Source organism: Eupeodes corollae, chromosome 1, assembly GCF_945859685.1.
Source record: "Eupeodes corollae chromosome 1, idEupCoro1.1, whole genome shotgun sequence".
NCBI classification, from domain to species: Eukaryota; Metazoa; Arthropoda; class Insecta; order Diptera; family Syrphidae; genus Eupeodes; species Eupeodes corollae.
Window position 1 is genome coordinate 181,668,825 of NC_079147.1, and position 19,881 is coordinate 181,688,705.

At 28.3% G+C, this 19,881-nt stretch overlaps 1 protein-coding gene across 9 annotated transcripts in view; it reads right to left on the reverse strand.

Moving 5' to 3' along the window:
• LOC129943354 (tyrosine-protein phosphatase Lar) overlaps window positions 1–19,881 on the reverse strand; it is a 421,011-nt gene that overhangs the window by 11,921 nt on the left and 389,209 nt on the right. For 7 of the 9 annotated variants that reach the window (XM_056052723.1, XM_056052721.1, XM_056052717.1 and 4 more), the window contains 2 exons: window positions 19,485–19,781; window positions 821–960 (listed from right to left, as the gene is read on the reverse strand). In XM_056052723.1, the coding sequence (XP_055908698.1) occupies window positions 821–960; window positions 19,485–19,781 (437 nt within the window). The remainder of the gene's footprint in view (window positions 1–820; window positions 961–19,484; window positions 19,782–19,881) is intronic. The other 2 variants (XM_056052724.1, XM_056052725.1) reach the window with 1 other exon arrangement.

Below are 19,881 nucleotides of genomic sequence, written 5' to 3' on the forward strand. Positions count from 1 at the left end.
ACATCCACAATAATTGCATGCATCAAAGTATGTTTTTGATATTTTGTAAAAATTTTAGATATATCAATATACACAATATGATTGTTTCAAAAAATACTACTATAAATTTGTTTAAACTGATTTTCGACTTGAATTTCTTGAGAAGAATTATAAATATTGGAGGTTTTACGCTTTTCGCTGAACAATACAGCTTCAAGTCAACATTTTCATGAATTAATCTTCAAACATTAACTATCGATTCAAGTATGGATTTTTCTGAATTGTATGTGTTTTTTGTTAAACATTCCAATATCTTTTAAAAAATCACTCGTTACAACCTCCAGGACAGCTATCTTTTTATTATTTTTTTTTTGTCAGTGGTTTTTGTGGACAATGCACATTTATTTTTATTTATTTATATTAAACGAAATCTACGATCTACTTTGAAAGTTTTCAAAATACGAATTAATTGGAAAGTGTTGTTTTAAATTGGTGGAACAATTTTAGTTTTCATTTTTTAAATAGTCTAAAAATTTTAAAAGTTTTTTGACTTTGCAAAGCTTGTGAAACACTGTGCACTTTTACTTTGATATTGCAAAGCGAAAAGTGTTTGGTGAAATAGGCCCCTGATCTCTAGACACTTGAGTTTGTTATTGTTTTTCAGTTTTTATTTTTTTTTAATTTTGTTAAGTGGAAAAATCCGTTTTCATTCATTATTATCTATACGACAAGAAAAATGAAACAGAAACCAATCACCATTGTAAATATTATATATATATGTTAACTTTAAGATAGTATTTTTGAAAAATTCACTTTGAAAACAAAAACCTAACAAGTTTACCTCCTCTCTTAATTCTTGCACGTGTATATGGTAACCACGAATTATGCCATTGCGATCCTTTTCCAATGGGGGCTTCCAACTAACATGTATCGATGTTGAATTTATTTGAGCAGCTTTAACATCTTGAGGATCTCCAGGCACTATTTTTATGATGTTATTAAAAAAAATAAAAGTAAGAAACAAATAAATAATTAGTAAAAAAATATTAGAATATAAGAAAAAAATAAATTATATTACGCAATTTCAATAATTGAAAAGCTCTACACATAGAAAAATTACACTAAGCTTAAAAACTTCAATTTATTAATCTATTATTATAGCATTTATTTTGTCTTTATATTCATTTTCTTTTTATAAAAATTATTATAAATAGCATAAAGGTTATTTTACTTTTATGTATTTTAAATCTCGTATGTTTTTGTTTATCCCTATCTATTTTTTTTTCTTTTTATTTTTATAAATTTACTAAGGTCGCTGTTTTTATTTTTCTAGCTTAGGTATACACTTACAAGAAGATTTTGGGTGGGGGTTTAAATAGGGAAAATATATTCAGATACCTCGAGTTTTTGATACTTAACTAAAAATTTAAGAAAAAAAAATGTATATTATTTTCTTATCTCTTCTATGAAGAAACAATACCGATTAAAGAATATTTAAAACAACATCACCACATCTCATAACGATGCAAAAAACACGAATGAAATGATTTTTCAAAATTTGTATTTTTATAAATTAAGTTTCCTGTTTTATTTTATTTTTTTCGAACCCCTTTTTTTCAATTAAACAGAGAACATACCTGTCTCCTTTTGTTTTTCAAAATTTGAAAGACTAGCAAATACACAACAAAATAACGGAATATATAAAAAAAAAACAAATATGGAGGGAAGAAAGATACAAAAAAATCCACGTCCATATATAATTTTGTTTATTTTGTTTTTCAAAAAAATGGAATGCATTCAAAAATAGATTAATTCCTTATTTTTTCGTATCAAAAAAATATTTTTTATTTTTTTTTAATTCAAAAATATTAAATTCCATAGATGCAAAAAATTGAATCAGAGATAAGATTTTTTGTTTTGTTAAAATTTATAATATTTATGTAGAAATGAAAAAGACAAAAATAATATAATATCCATTTTCATTGGGAGCGCATTGCAGAAATACAAAAATTTTCATATATATGTATATAGGTATATAGACAAAAAACATCCTGTATCATAATATGGTTCAAAAATTCAAAAAGATTTATTAATGTATAAAGGAAATATGTATTTTGGTCAGCAAAAATATTTAGTACATACGTATACAAGACTTTCCTTGTTTTCTTTTTTTTTGTATTAAAGTTTGTCATAAAAGCAAACTACAAAACATTTTTCAAAAAACACATTTTGGAACATATTTCAATTGTTGGTAATTTTAGATAAGAATGAAGTCATCAAAACACCGTTATTAAATTGAAAATTTTATTTTATCGTGTTCAAAACTAAATGTATTCAAATTAACTTTAAAAAAATCTCAGTCTAAATTTTAGTACAATTATAATTTGGGTCGAATTTGTTTCTTAAAAATATCAAATTGTATTTGTCCACTTTATAAATTAGTAATTATTTCGATTTCGTTCAAAATTTTTAGTCGTTACATGTTTGAGAAATATGTTCCAAAAGAAAAAAAACTATAATTTAGCATTCTCAAAAAGGAATTTTGACTTCTACTCTCGTTGTTCCAAAAAATTGTAAGAACAAACATGGCAAAGTCAAAACTGAAATAAAAAACAACACTAATATAGTTTTTTTTTGTTTTTTTGTTTATCAAAAAAACTTACAACTATCAAAACTTGCACGCACACCACAACAGAAAAACCAAAAGATCAAAAACAAATTTGGTACACGCAAAAGATCTTATTTTTTGATTTTCAATATTCCAAAAAAAGATGCATAATCAGTCATAAGTCGTATGCATGAGTAGGTATTTTATTTTGGTTAAAAGTTAAGTTTATAAAAATATAAAATTATACAAAAAATAACCAAAAAAAAAAAACAAAAATACAATTCACACAACATTTTGTTTTTTCAAAATTGTATTTTCTTATTTTGAAATTTCTTTTTTTTTTTGTAAATTTCAAACTAATTTAGGTACTCACTCTTTTTTTCTATAGTATTCGACGATTTTAAAGTAAATCCCCGTTTTTTGTGTTCAAAAATGATATAATTTTCGCAAAATTCAAAAAATTCATATTCATTGTTTTTAAGTTTGTTAAATTTATGTTTCATTTGTTTGAAAAATTCAGGTAGAGGAGACAGATATTTGGTAGATATTCAGTAAATATTTGCAGAGTTTATTTCGAGTGGCCATTAAAGAAGACGATAATCAATCAATTTTCAATACCGAGAATAAAAAAATATAGAAAAGAGAAAAAAATATATTTTTTTGATGTTTTACATTTTTTTATTTTACTATTGTGTTATAAAGTTTTCAATTGCTGTGATTTTGAGTGACTTTTTTTAAAATTTTATTTTATTTTTTAATGGCCCACTCGCATTAAAAATGAAATCAAAACCGAAATAAAACAAAATTAACAAACGAAGAATTTCGTATACTTATAAAAAAAAAAAACACATTTTGGGTGAAAACTTTTTTAAATTTTGGCACGGTATTGACATTTTTCTTTCTAATAATTTTGAATATTTAAATGGAAAACAAACACTGCAAGGATTTCTTTGAAGGAATTTGTCTCTGTTTTATCTGTTTATTAATTATCTCGCTGATAACAGCAATTGGGACTCGAAATACTATAGCGCATTTGGCGAAAAAATGTTTTCGAATTCGGAATAATGAACAAACTTTTTCTGCTATCAATGTTCTACAAATCTTTTTAACAAATGCTGGCACCTCGATCAAATTTTTAACGGACATATATTTTGAGACCATCCTCACTTGCCTTGTGACTGAACTTCTAGTCGAAGGATAATAGGTTGGTCGTAAGCAATAAATTTAATTTTTAACACTTGTGAAAATTGCTTGTTTGTCAATTTTGAATTCCAGTTATATAATTAGATCTATTGCTGTTAGTCTAGTAAAAAAAAGTCTGTAAGACTTTTGGCCTTGGAGAGTTATTAAATTTTAAAACTATTTTAAAGGTAGGTCGAACATAAGTATCTTTTTAAAAATGGAATTTCAGTTATTTTGACTCTGTCACAAGCAATAACAGCAATTGGGACTCAAAATACTGTAGCGTATTTGACGAAAAAATGTTTTCGAATTTGGAATAATCAACAAAAAACGTACAACTTTTTCTGCTATCAATGTTCTACAAATCTTTTTAAAACAAATGAAGGCATCTCGATCAAATTTTTAACGGACAGCCACTCTAACCTTACCTAATCTATGTGAACAATACGATTACTAGTTTATTTACTAACATTGTTTGTGGACTCATTTTGCCATATTGGAATTAGAGTCAAAGTGTTTTAATAAATTATAAAAAATACAATTTCATAATAAAGTTTTGATACTAGACATGTTACCAAATTTCAAAGAAGAAGCTAACAATTCCGAAGCTAACTTTGTTCTTTTCTAAAGAGACTGTGTTATATTTTGAGACCATCCTCACTTGCCTAGTGACTGAACTTCTAGTCGAAGGATAATAGGTCGGTCGTAAGCAATAAATTTAATTTTAAACACTTGTGAAAATTGCTTGTTTGTCTCTTTTGAATACCAGTTATTTAATTAGATCTATTGCTGTTAGTCTAGTAAAAAAAGTCTGTAAAACTTTTGGCCTTGCAGAGTTATTAAATTTTAAAACAATTTTAAAGGTAGGTCGAACATAAGTATCTTTTTAAAAATAAAATTTCAGTTATATTGACTCTGTCACTCTAATTTTACAAGCCCTTGTTCTAAACTGTAGATCATTGATTGCTTGGATGATATTGGTCTTAGGTGCTTAAAACGGAACATCGGTAGTTCACAATTCTCCACACAACAAAATTAGCCAGATCATAGCTCAGAGGCAAGTAATAGACATCGGAAAGACGAGTAATAAACGATATGGGAATTTTGTGGATTAGAAATCAACATTGCATGTGGTATGGACTGTGTGGAATGGTGGGGTCCTTTGTGAACCAGAAGTCGTTAAAAATTCAATTGAATTTAATTTAAGTAAAAAATGCCCATTAACATGTCACTAACGCCAAGTGTTAGACCATTATCAAAAATAAAATGGTTTAAAGATCCCTATACTCTACATTCTGAAACAAGTTTTAAAAGCTTTAACGAAGCATATAGTCAATTGGACCTTGTAAGCGAATAACCCTAGATTTTTATGAAGAATTACTTGGACTTGAACGAAAAATGTACTGTTTGGGATACATAGCATCACTTACGAATAAACACGACTAATTTTCTTCCATTGCGGTATGATATTAACATTTTTCTTAAGATTTTGAGCGAGAAACAAATGTAAAATAATATTATAAATCGGAAAGTCAGTTTGTTTGTTTGTTTGTTTGTCCGCCTTTCAAGTCGCAACGGAGCAACATAATGACATGATTTTTTTTGTAGAGGTAGTAACAATACTGGAAAGTGTTTTAAGCTACTTTTTACCGCGATAAAATATCTCATTCACAGCGTATTCAAGCAAAACCCTTGGTAACATTTATAATCAAAAATTTAATATATTCTTTTTTTAGAACACTAATTAGTACCATATCATTAGGTGCTGTCTGCTTTAGGATCTATCGCCGTTGTCTGTCATTACATTACGCTGAAACAATATTAAAAATAGGAGTTAGGAAGGGGGCGGTTGAAAACAAATGTGGAAGGCTATGTGACACTAACAGATTAATTCTCAACTTATTGAAAGGATTTACCGTGAATTACAAAATAACATACATGACGATCAATTTCTCTGTCAAAAAAGCACTTCATACCAGGAAAAAATTCTGAACTCACTTAAGCTGTGAGTTGTGCCCTCAAATTAAAGTTAAAAGCTCCAGTGATGATAATGCTAAATTTAGATGCCTGTCCAATATGTAAGGGTGCAAGACATCAATTCAAACAACTTGAGCGAATCATTATTCCTCAAAACCCAATAATTCCTACAGATTTAAAATTCCAATTCTATTAAAATTTAGTTTCGCTATGACAACTACTAAGTCCGAAGAGCGAAAACTAAAAGTAGCGGACGGGAACGTAGAAAAGCCTTGCATGATTTAAACAATAGACAGCTTTAATCTTTGTTTCTTTAGATTGTGGAATGCTTACTAACTAACTTATGTATACTTGCACTGGACATTTTTGGACCTATTAAGTTAAAAGTTGCTAAGAGTTTAATAACATTTTTAAAAAAATATCTCAGCACTTACTTTGAATGTCTAAATTATTATCACTTTTGTATAAAAATTTAACGAAAAATAGTCTGAATCCAGAGATTTTTCAATCATTTTTCACTTTTCGACAAGTATTTAAGGAAATATTATGACAATTTTATTTAAGGACAAGAATAGTTGTCAAGTCCGTATACTAAATCAAAAAAATTGTTATACCTTATATTAATAAATAATCATTATATCTACTATTAATTCGCAAAATATCATAACTCATTACTTTAAAAATGTTGTTCACTTAAATAATTTAGTTTTAATTTTGTGCTTATGTAAAAATTATAATTAAAGCTAAGTCTTAGATTTTGACCATCGACTTATTATTATCGAATACTTGTATGTATCGAAGTAATGACCAAGCAACAAAAAGGGCTTGTTGTGGACTAAAAACTGGAAGACAAGCCAATACCTAAAAGTTTATATGTTTTTAATGATTAATTAAGAAGCTTCCACTGACAAAAGGTTAAAATGACTCAGTGAAAAGGAAAAAGAATCCTCGCAGTGTCTGCTCTTCCCTATTTAAAAATAACTTCTTTTTTTCTTTTTTAAATGGTGGTAGTTTGCATAAGACAGTTCAACAACCTGATGATAATATTTAACAGAAATTAAAAAAAATACAAAATTTTAAATTATTAACCAAAAAATTAAAAGTTTTAAAAACAAAAATTTTAATGTCATAAATGAGGGTTTGTGTTAAATGTTTTTATTTTTGTTTATAAATTAAAAAGAAATATGTTCATTTTAAATTACTTTTCTTTTTTTTTGGTCAAAGAGCACCTTCCACTGATTTTTCATCTTTTATTAAATATACAAAAAAATCATTCAACACTCTCACTCATAAAAGTCCTACTTCAGAGTTCAAAACAAAACTCATCATATTTCATAACGATTTCAACATCATATATACAAATCAGTCAGTTTTTATTCAGAAATTTATATACTATGTATCTAGATACTTGTAAAACCATTCAAACTTTTAGGGAACGAGTCACCATGACCAAAAAATAAAAACAAAATAAAAATTGAAACTAGTTACTTGCACTTGCAATTTTTTTAACTTTTTTTTAATACACTGTCCTTTTTTTGTTTACTCTTCAAAGTGCATTCATAGAGATATGAATTGTATATATGTATGTGTGGGTGGCACTTCAAACAAGGTGATAGCAACCTCTAAAGTTTATATTTTTTAAAATATAAAAATGTATCAAATACTCTACACATAGTTATTTCATTTATTCACTGACAAAATAAAAAATAAAGAAATATACCATCCTACGAGTAAAAGGAAAAATCATCAAAATGCATAATTTTTTTTCATTTTCCACTACTCCTCTTAACCCCTACCCTGAGGTCGCTTTTCACCCACAAAAAGAACACCATCATCAGGTAGAGTAGATAGGTACGGCGGCGGCGGTGGCGGTAGTGGTAGCATCGTCCTTACCATCAGAAATAACACTATCAAAACCTTGTTAGTTATGTCAATAAAACTAACGACAACAAAAAGAAAAATGTCACTATATGATGACATGTACTCAGTACTGATGATGACAGTATGACCCAAAACAATAGTAGATAGATACAGTAAGAGTAGTAACAGTAACAGAACAAAAATAGGATAGGTTATGTAGGTGTATCCTGCAATTAAGTATATGTGTTGGTTGTTTATGAAAAAAAAGCGAAACAAAAACTTAATTACTATGGAATTATACTCAACACAACAGACGCAGACAACACGGCATAAGAGTGAATAGGGGTCGTAGTATAGGACTTTTATAGAATTAAAGGACAACAACCTCAGAACTCCGCTGCTTCGTTTCTAAACAACTCAAGCATGTGTCCGAAAACTTTTAACTGGGAGTGTGTTCCAAGTATAGTAGATAGATATGTACAAAAGTTAACAGTCTGTTGCAGGAGAAAGGATAGTTTTTCTCAAAATTACAATATTTTATTAAATATGTTTCAACAAATTTATATTTTTGTTGAAATTTTGAACACAATACATATTTGGTCAAAAAATTCGTCACACGTCTCTTTTTAGTTTTATTTAAAAATTTAAAAAAAAGTCTGCATTTTTTGAACAAAATTGAAAATATATGTCTAGGGAATTAAATATTTTGGAGAAATAATTATTGAAACACTTTATCCCCAAACAAATCAAAAAATTAAATGTTTTTAAAGTTAGGGAAATAGTTTGGTACAATTTAAATCAATTAAAATAAGGTTGACTAAATGAACAACAGTTTTTGGGTCTACTCATAAGACCTCATTTTAAATAGTTATTTAACATAACTTTTGGATCGTATAATTTCATAGGCTCATTCATTTCGTGGTTTTAGTTGGTAACGCTAGCAAACCTGTCAAAATCCGGTTTAACTTTTTATAACTTTCTTTGAATATCGTAAAAAATACTAGTTCACAAGATTTATTCAGTTTTGACAGCCTTAATTTTCGAATCTGACTTCAAAATTACTTTATTATGTGAAAAAAATCTTTAGAGGTTCGGAATATAAGAAAGAATTTCAGTTGACTAGCCTAAAAGAAGATTCTCATCGTACGTCTCCAGTTTATTTCCTTGTATTTTTCTGCTAACATTATGAATCCTATTTGCTATTTTAAATTTGGAAATTTTGTACTAAAAAATGAAAAGACTCCGATGAACCATTTCTGCTATTTCTATGTTATAAAATAATGATTAAATTCTTTGACTTCTATACATTTTTTCTTGAAAAATTCCATTACAAAAATAATCTTTCTTTTTGACCGATTAATCGTGGGAGCCACTGTATATGAAAGGCTTTTTGAGGCTATTAAATTATTATTAACCTTTCAAATTAATACAAATTAGATGTTGGCCGGCAAGTTTGAGAAGTTTTTTCGAATGTTATCGCTTTGACTGTTAGACTTTTTAGCTTGGGACAATTAGTATGATATTTTTATCAAATTGACATTAAATTAACCAACCAATATCATCAACCAATAAGTGTTGCTAAAAGACTTGAAATATCCACACATATACATGCCCGCTATGTGGCCTGTATGAGGTGTGGCCGCTTAAGGTTAAATTCATGATGGTTTTTGTTTTTATGATCACTTTCTTCAATTTTAAGTTGAAATATTTATTGTATTTCATAAAATGTTCTAAAAACCTTTCTGAGTTGTTAAATGTCACTTATATAAAATTAAACCTTAAAGAATTACAGAACCATTTGTGCTAACACGAGTTCCAACACAAAACAGACAAAAAATGAATCGGTTGTCTGAACAATTAGATTAAATCAAGTTTTTGAAGTAGAATAAAACCATAAAACCAATGTTTTAACCGGGTATTTTTTAATCATAGTTAATAGTCAAAATCAAATTTATTTCCAAACCTTATTTTTCAAGACCATGAATATATTAAATTCAAGATTTCCTAAAAAAATTCATATAGATTCAAATAAATACTCATAAAATTTGTATTTCACAAAATAACTATACAATTTATTGTTAAGGAATATGTTGACTTTTAACGAAGCCTTTAAAAGCCTCTTTATTGTTTTTAGAGTTTTGTATATGGAGCATATTTTGAAAGCCTGATGTGATTTAAATTGAGCTGAGAATTACAGACATCTTAATCCTTTGTGTTGTTAAACGGTAAATCTAAGGAATTATTGCATAGTAATTCGTAGACTCAAAAGACTTTTTTATAATCAGCGCACACTCAAAAGGTTTCTTTTTTAAACCCTTAAAACAGAGAGAGACAATGTGAACATTTTAAGACTCTTGAAACTTGTAATAACAGAGAAACACTTCGGAATTCTACATTCGCATAGTACGGCTCAATAACGAATCTCTATACTTAACAACATGACACAATTTGGGCTAAGTATTTCTTAAAGCACAAGTATTACGGTTAGGTGTTAATTTTATAGCTTTTATAAGTTCTAATCATTGGAAATTTTGTTTAGATATATAAAAGAAATTCAAGTTTCTTCTATTTTAAAATGATATAAAAATATATTTTATTCAATCCAATTCAATGTTGAAGTGGTTTTCAGTGGTTTTAATTCTATAGTTCAGAACAAAACGTTCCATTTCAACGTTCAACTATTCCTCAACACTTGATTTAAATCTTTGTCAAAAAAAAAAGGAATTATTAATGAAAGCTATAATCAACCTGTATAAAAATTCCAATGATTGGTTTCAATGATGTAAACCAATGATAGCTGTAACTGGCACCTTAAATTGTTTTTGATAGTCAATTATGTTAATGTCGATCTAATTTTTGAACTCTTCTTGGAATATATATATGAAAATCGAGGTGTTTAGATCGATGCCACACCTACATAGATATTGGCAAAATCACTTTAATCATATCAATTTTTAAATTTTTGAAACAATATATGTACAAAGTAACAAATAGATATTTTCATGTGAAGGAGACTGTAAATTATATGATTTGGGAGAAAAATCCTGTGTGCAAAAACCATCAGCCAGGAAAGAAAAAGTAAAAAAAAACATACAAACTGAAAAAATAGAATCCTTTGTTGAAAGGTTCGCAGCCTCTTTTCTATGATTGCACTTTGAGGTTGGTGTTTTTTGTATGTACTCCTCCTATGCGAAGACAGTTCTCTTGAAAAAGGACTTAATTGCGATGCGGTACACACATCGTTAAGGTTTTGTATATATTTTTTTAAAGCTCTATAATGGTGACTCTTTCCCCGACATCATTATCTTCATCATGCACACAATACTTTCGTTCATTTTGTATAATTCTATACACATTCTCCAGACAGGACTCTCGGTCTCTTACAATACTTGTGCAAGTAATAAGTGCGCAATAAATAGATATACATCGTATAAAATGTGAGTTGATATACATTTACATAAGTATGTGCAAAAAAGGACACGTCTCTATCTCTATATATATATATAGATGTGTAGGTAAGGTATAGATATTTCATATGCGGGGTTAGGATTGTTGCTATAAAAGGATATACATTTGTGAGGAGTGGCGAGTTCATGACGATGACGAGTGTGTAGGAGCTAGGATGCTTGATCCTTGTAATTTAAATAACAAAATTGTGCAAGTTACACACTTGAGAATATGCAAGATGAAAAAGATGACTTTATATCAAAAATAAAGAAGAAAAGAATGATGTAATGTGGTTGGTACCTCGATGTGTGGTAGTTAAGATGGTGATGCTGATGATGGTTGTAAATAAAGAATAGAAAATTCTCAAGTTTACAACATTTGAGTTAACAGAACACAAAAAATACAAAATTAAGGGACAAATAAAATGCACATAAATATGAATGCAGATGGAAATTTTTCTTATTTAAGTATAAGGATTTTTTTTTTAACTTTTATGTTATTATTTCCTGGGGAATGAAATTATGTTACCTACTTCTTCTTATATTTTTAAAACTTTTATATAAAAAGGGTTTGAACAAAAAATGTATACATATTTACACACAGGAGGATTCTATATCACACAATGATGGGGTCTCAGGTTAGGCGCCAGTTAAGATAGGGGTAAGATTATTATTATTATTATTTTTATTAAAGCTACACTTTCTATATAAGAAAATATTATAAATTAAAACTATTTATACACAAGGTGCTCTTTTATACTTTTTAGTGATTTTATTAAATTGTTACTCAAAATTATTTAAATTTATATTGTGATACATAGATTGTGCTCTTTAGTGATAAAGTGATTGTATATAAATATAAAATAAAGATAAGTGTGCAAGTGTGTGCTGATATATAAATCGGGTGAGCAGAAATTATAAAATTCAAATTTACACAAATAAAATCTGATAATGAAATTAATGATAAATAAATAAATACAATTCTTATTACTATTTTATATAAAACATAGCGTGCTTTTATGATTTCTGTGCCGTTTTTTTCATTTTTGTTTATAATATCATAGAGAGTAAGTCTACTGATTTATAGACATGGTGCTGATACTGTTAAAAAAAAGTGCTTTATTCAGAGGCTTCTAAAATTAAAACCAACTTTATAAGGAAAAGAATAAAACTTATAGTGTAGGTACCTTATAGTTTTATTTTAAAGACAAACAAAAGAAAGTTGGGCGCCATTTAAAATAAGGAACTGTCTTGTCTTGAAGAAAATACCTTCATAAGCCTATCATAGAAATTGCCTCCATTTGAACAGTAAAGTAAATAGAATTTTATTAATAGTTTACTCTTTTAGTTTTTCCTATTTTTAAATGTAGATAAAATAATAAAATAAGAATAATTTAAGTATTTTTTATTTTATTTATGACGATTTTTAACAGTAGACTTTAAAGTGATATGCTGTAAGGGTTGTACACATTCTGTTTTGGTTGATGTCTTTTTTTCATATTTCGAAATGATTTTAAAACTTTTTTTTTAAATTTGTTAACCAAAAGTTCTTGGGTAACCATAGCTCAAACTTTGTTCTCGATAAGTGGTGTTAGTTGATTTCATTTTAAAACTTAGAAGCTGGAAGTTGATGTTTAGGCAGTACGAGTTGAATTGTTTAAGGGGAGGAATACAACTGGCTATTTTACTAGAGCACTGTTTATAAAAATAACTATAAAACAACGATAGACATGTGACATTGCGGCAGTGTTCAAGAGAAGCAAAAGAAGAAGACTCAAGTACGTTATTGAGGCACCAGCTCAATTATTAGAATTTTACTTGAGTTTTAGGCCAATATAAGCTTAGTAAATTATAGCCATTTCAGAATTTATGCAACGTCTGAGAACACCTAAAGACTTAGCAGCATTTTTGGCGATGTTAAATATGTGATAACTACACAACAAGTCTTTTGTGATGCACATACCTAGAACTCTTCAGTCCTCTTGGTACAAGTACGACCCATGAAAATTGGCATTTGAGGAGTGTTACGCTTTTGAGGCAGTAGGTAGCATTGAGTTTTACGAAGCATTAAATTCTTTACGATTAATGCTGACAAAACGTTGGTAGTCAACATTAGAAGAACAATTATAAGAATATGAAAAGCTGATGGTACTGTCATTAGCGAACAAATTTAGTGGGTTGGAAATTTCAGACAAAAGATCATTTATAAAAATAAGGAAGAGCGTCGAAGACAAAACGGAGACCAGGGACACACCAGGTTTATTTTGCGGATTTCAGATTTGAACGCGTCCAAAACTACTTGAATTGAACGGTTCGAAAAATTCCTAACCCAGTTAGGAAGAGATTCATCAATACCAAAAGCATGTGATCACCAGTATACAAGCTTCCGTTTTTCAAGATTATTCTTAAGCTGAAAATTTCATGACGAATGGACATCAACGCTTCAGCACGGAAGGTCTTCGACTCCAATATCGAGGGACGGCGGCGCAGAAGAGGAAGACCGCAACCCTGAACCAACTTGGCGTGCGAAACCGGAGCCATCTACGAGTAGCTAGGGACCGAGCTGACTGGACACGCATGTTGGTTGAGGCCCAGGTGCGCCTCGGATTGTAGTGCCATCTTAAGTAAGTATGTAAGTTTCCAATCGGAAAGACATCTGTAAAATAGCACAGAAAGAAAAGCTGACGCAGTGGTTGGTCAGCGTTTAAGAAAACCTCTATAGAACAATAGCCAGCGAATTTGCGAATGTCAAGATCTTTGAGTACTCTAGCAACTGAACGAATGCGTAAGAAGATTCATACCATAGAATCGATAACGCTTTCGAGTACAGGAGGAGTCATGTCACTCATTGGCAGCATCGGATTACCAGCTAGCTGTGCTGGAAGCAAATTGGTTTTATCAATGAAGCTTACAAAAAGAGTGTCATTGGAAACGAGTGTAGGAACTGACAAGACGTAGTGTTGCCGACATTTTTTATAAATCACCATTGTAGTAATTTTTGGTCTAACTTGTTTGAATTTATTTCGGTTTTCCTCAGTGCTTACATGTCCAAATTCAATGACTCTCACAAGAATCTCATTAAAATTAGTGGGAGAGCAGAAAAAATATTAATAATTCAATGTGTTAAGAAATTAAAGTGAAGTTTTACATCATTCAAGGCCGGAAGAAAAAGAAAAGACGAAAATAAATAGGCATTATAGAAAAAGCTCAATAGTAAAGTGAGAATTTAGAGAAATGCTAATTCTGTCCGGATTCATTAAATGAAGGATGCTAAGTACCCTTTGCCAACATCTTTTAACCAACTTCTGTACCTCAGAATTCAAATGGTAAACACCCCAATTTTAACTGATAAAAGGTTTCATTAAGCAATGAAATAAAATATCAGAAATGTAAGTTAAGCTTTTAACTCAGCAGATATTTTGAAGAAAAAAATGTTTTACATACTATTTCGAAAACGCCCCATTTTACAAATTGTTTTTCATTAGAAATTTAAACTTTTATTTCATAGTTTGAAACCGGAAGAGTATAGTATTTTTAAAAACTAATAAACATAAAAATAGAAAACGAGGATAAATTTAGACAACTTTTATGTAACTAAAAAATACCGACAGAACCACAGTACAACCCTGAAAAGCATATTCTTTTTTATTTGTGTTATCTCTTTTCACCGAAAACAAAATTTCTATTAATTCAAAAAATTATCCCTATCTAACTTCTCAATCTATAAAGTGCTCATTTTTAGTGATCAAGAAAAAAGTGCAATATAATGCTTAAAATATTTATACAAATTTAATAATGATAATTTTTAATTGCATTTAAAATAAAAATTATTAATTTTTTGTATTAACAATTGTATGTTTTTTTACATATAAACTATTAACATAGACTTAAAAGTGTGCGAAACATACGAGCTGTGACTTAAAACTAGAAACAATGTATTCATGTTTATTTTTTTTTGTAATTTTTTAAATAAAAAAAAATTAATATTTATCAAACAAACTCAATAATTTGTATGCATACAAAAATGAAAACTACATTCCATAGTTCCATCATAAAAAAAAAATAAATATAGAAAAATTAAAAACAAAAATTGAACTCAAAACGAGCAAAACTTTTTTTTTGGTGAAGTTTTGAATTTAATTCAACATTTTTTTGTATAGAAAAAATTCCAAAAACATCTACAAAATAAAGAATACAAAATGTATATATAAAAAGAAAAACACAACAGAAACGCATTATAAAAGCGTTGTTTCAAAAACAATTCTCAAAAAAACTGTGTAGAGATTTATTTAAAAAAAATATGTAACGTTTTCTGTTTTTTCGTTCACATTTTTTCGATGTCAAAATATTGATTTGTTTCAAAAAAAATATATATATATTTATATATTATATAAAATTAAATATATAATTCTTGTAGAAGAATTTATTTTCACAAAAATATGAATAAACATGCAAATATTATTGTGTAGTATATTAAACATAAAATACATATTTATTAAAATAAAAAATAAGAATGCAATAAATTTTCGAAATAAAAATAAACAACTAATTAAATAAAATTATAAAATATTCATAAAAATGTATATTTGGATGGGTTTTTTATCTTATAGTTAAGTATATATGTATATCGGGCAAATCGCACAGCTTTACAAAAATTGTTAGGTGCTTCAAAAATCAAAATATATATAAAATTTATAGATTATAAATAAATTGTGTGCAATAAATTAATAAAAGAATGGAATTAAAAACTGAAAAACAAACCAAACGTTAAATATAAATCCATGTATAAATATAATAATAAATAGTTATGTGCTCTCTTTACAAAATACCACAAAAATAGTGCATTTCCAAAAATTCGGAGTATATAATTACGTAATTAATATTTTTTTTTAAATAATGTATTATTAATTATTTTTTTCAAAAACTGAAATACATTGAAAGATATAGTTTGAAAAATATTTAAATTTTTCATCAAAAATAAATGTCTTCTATATATTGTTTTATTTGCAAGGGTTTGTTTTGATTAAAAAGTGCATATTGTGCCAATTTTTATAAGAAACAAAATCTATAAGGTGAGGAGAAAATAATAAAATATTAAACTATAAAAGGTTGCAGTTGAAAAATAAAAAGTATACTTTTTTTTGGTAAAAAAGTCAAAAAAGTAATAATAAATATTAAGGAATGCAATAAAATAATTTTAGAGACTAAAAACAAAATTATTAAAAATTAAGTGCGAGTGGTTTTTATTGCCCGAACATTAAAAAACATTCAAAAAATATTTAGTTATTATAATGTTTGTTATAAATATATATCAAAAATATTATTTGCATATGAAAATGTATACTTTTAATTATAAGTTATAAAAAATGCTAAAAAGAAAAATGAATATAAAAAGAAACCAAAAGAAAAATAACTTAGCAACTTCGCTCATTTTCTTCTGCAGCTTTTTAAGAAAGACTCCTTTTAAAGAAATAATTTCCTTCACTTTGAAGTAAATAGACAGAATAGATTGTAAATTTTGGTTAAGTTTTGCTGTAAAATTTTTAAAAATATTGTTTCAATACTTCGAGATTAAATTAGTGAAAAGAAGTGAACTCACTACGAATAGAATTGGTTGATTTCATAATAAATAAAACATCAATACAAATCATTCCAAAATCAAGCAAATTTCCGAACTTTTTCTTAAAATATATATGGAAATAAATCCTGAGTAAAAAATGTACGGTTTAAGATCGAAACATTTATTCGAAAAAATTCAGTAGTTGCATTGATTACTTTCGTAATTATTTTCTACTTTCATTTCAATTGCAAGTAGTTAGTATTTGATGAAAAACTTTTATTTTAATTACAAGTAGTTAGTAATTGATTTGTTTTTCATTACAATTTCAAGTAATTGTAATTGAACAAATATGCATTTCAATTACTTGTAACTATGGAAAAAATCCAAATACCAATAAAATATAATGGAAAACTAAATTGGATTTATTAAAGTTCTTGATGGAATATACTTTAATTATAGTCAAGGTAACTGATTCTTTTATTTGTTTATTATTTCAAAGCAAAACACAATCTTTTTTTTTAAATAGGCGCAACCTCAAGGTAACTACCCTTAGTAGGCAAAGACTCAGTGTGATCAAAGAGGAATGGATTGAAAGTAGCGAGTGAGGAAAGGCTTACAACATTCGCGTAGCACAACGAAAGAACGAATCTCTCTGCTTCAAAGTACGAGCGAAGTTGGGTTCGAAGCGTGAGCATTTCTTGAAGCGCGAGTAGTAAATTAAGTAGAAGAATGCAGCTGGATATTTCTCTAGAGAATAAACTATTTAAATAACGTTAAGAACGGGTGGAACAAGAAACTTTAAGAGGATGTTGGAGCAACGTAAATATTCCACTGATGATATTCTCACCAATCAATTTAAATGCTCTACGTTCAATACTATCCAAGAATCTTAAGTTAGGAGCACTAGTCCAGAAATGCCAGTTACACTCAAGCTATGGACGTCGCGTATGTGATCGTTCCACAAGAGGTGGTTAGTGAGAACATCGTGATGTTCAGTCTTATTGATGTAAGTGCCACCCATGGATAATGGAAATTGGCGTTTATTTTGCTTTAAAAGTTCAAGACAGAATAGGGGTCTTGAAGCATTAAATTTCACGCAATTTTTTATTCCAAATTATACAATATTGTTGAGGTCAGAATTTAATGAGCGCATCATATTATGTCGTTGCAATTTCATATCCGAAGAGAAGGAACGTAAATCTGAAAACGAATATGAAAACCTTGAAGACAGGAGATCATTAATAAAAAATGAGAAAGAGTGTTGGAGATAAAACAGTGCCCTGGGGCACACCAGCATTTATTATATGGTTTTCAGACTTAAACCAAACCAAGATTTACCACTTGTATTGAAAAATGTAATGCAAGCATTTTCGCTTAGACAACCTGGTGCCAAACCGAATCAAATGCTTTTGAAATATCAAGTGCGTAAATCTTACTTTCTCTAAAACGATGTCAAGATTTGCTCTACTGTTCGGAGAGATGAACCATGAGATCATCAGTGATATTTTCGATCTTCTAGATATTTCTTGAGGTGATAATTCATCTGTGTTTCCTTAGTTTTGGAAAGAAGGGGCGTTTGGGCAATCGGTCGATAGTGAGAAGTTGAGAAGGATTCGCCTTTTTTGGTATGGGCTTGATAAAAGCTGTTTTTTAACTACTCGGAACGAGACCTAACGCAATGTTTTTGAAAGCGTTGAAAAATACTTGTTCAGAACAATATCTGAGAAGTTATTTATCTTCAATGTACTTTCGGTTTTTGCCGTTTTTGTTTTTAAGTTCAGAGCAAAGACTTACACAAAAAATTGTGTGTTTCTTTTTTACCACAAAGTGTTCAAAGCCCCCAGAGCTCTTCTGGCTTGGAATATAGTAAATGATCAAAATGAGTTAAATGTTGACAAAAAGCATTAGAATTTTCATTCTCCTTTTCTTCAAAAAATATTCTCCACATGTTCGGACTCTGTTCAGAACTCTTTTCCGAACTAAAAAAAAAAGTCTATGATAGGAAAACAAGGTGAGATCAATTTCGAATAATCGGCTATTGGTACATTGCAATACACTGCTAAAAAGGTACTGAAGGTGGATAGGACTATTAAGATCAACACAGCGCCACAAAATCACCACTAGTCAACTCATTTTCATGCAAGGACCGTATTCAACATTTTTGACCCGTGTGTTTCAAAAGGACAAAAGTAACTGGGAGCCTTAACGCAACAGATTGTCTATAAATTTTGGAACTAATAAGGGTGGATGTTTATAATTTGGTTGTTGCACATACTTCAGTGATGAAAATAAAATTGTCAAATTTCAATATTACTGCGAAGTTGCTTTTGAAAAAAATATTAAAAAATTAAACTAAGACAAATTTGGGCATCACAAAATCATAAGTCATTCTTACACTTAAATAAATTGTTTAAATTAAATACAACATCTAATTTCAATATAAAAAAACTGAATGTTAAAAAACACTCTTATATATTTTATAAATAAAAAAACAATCTGACTTCAAAAATTTTATTAGTCAGATATATTTTTTTAAATTCTAATAAAAAACCTTAAAAATATTTGTTTTATATTAATTTAAGGTTAAAATTAGATTTTTTTAAAAAATTAATAATTCCTTATCCAAAAATTGAGGCATCCAGCAGTCTGCTAGGAAGAATTTAACAAAATTCAAAAAATATTTATTTTTGTTTCTGATTATTTTTTAGAACAAAAAATAAACACAAAAATAAAATTTAAATAAGAAATAAAATTCATATAAATAAAATACAAAGTGTGATTAGTAAAAAGTTTATAAAATCAAATGTGATCTCATATAAACAATTTTTTTTAAATAGTCTTTTGATTAAATAAAATTCTACAAAATACATACCATCTTCGTGAGTTCGTAAGATAATCGGATGCGATCTTGGCCCATCACCGACTGATGTCCCAGCTAGAACCCATATCTTGTATTCGGTCCATCGTTTCAATTCGTCCAGAACAATGCTGCTAGCGTTAAGGGTTGTTATTGTAGCTTCACTATCGGAACGGCCAACTTCGACAAAGAACACTTTATAATAGACAATGCGACCGTTGGAACGTTCTATGGGCGGTGGTAACCAAGATACAGCGATTGTCGTTGGACTTGTTGCTTCGGCAGTTATATTTCTTGGAGGAGCACCTGGCACTACAATATTCGAATTTTTGTGTTTTTTTGTTTGTTTTTGGAATCGACATTTTGTTTTGTTTGGTTCCAAAAATATTTGTTTCAATTTTTTTTTTAATTT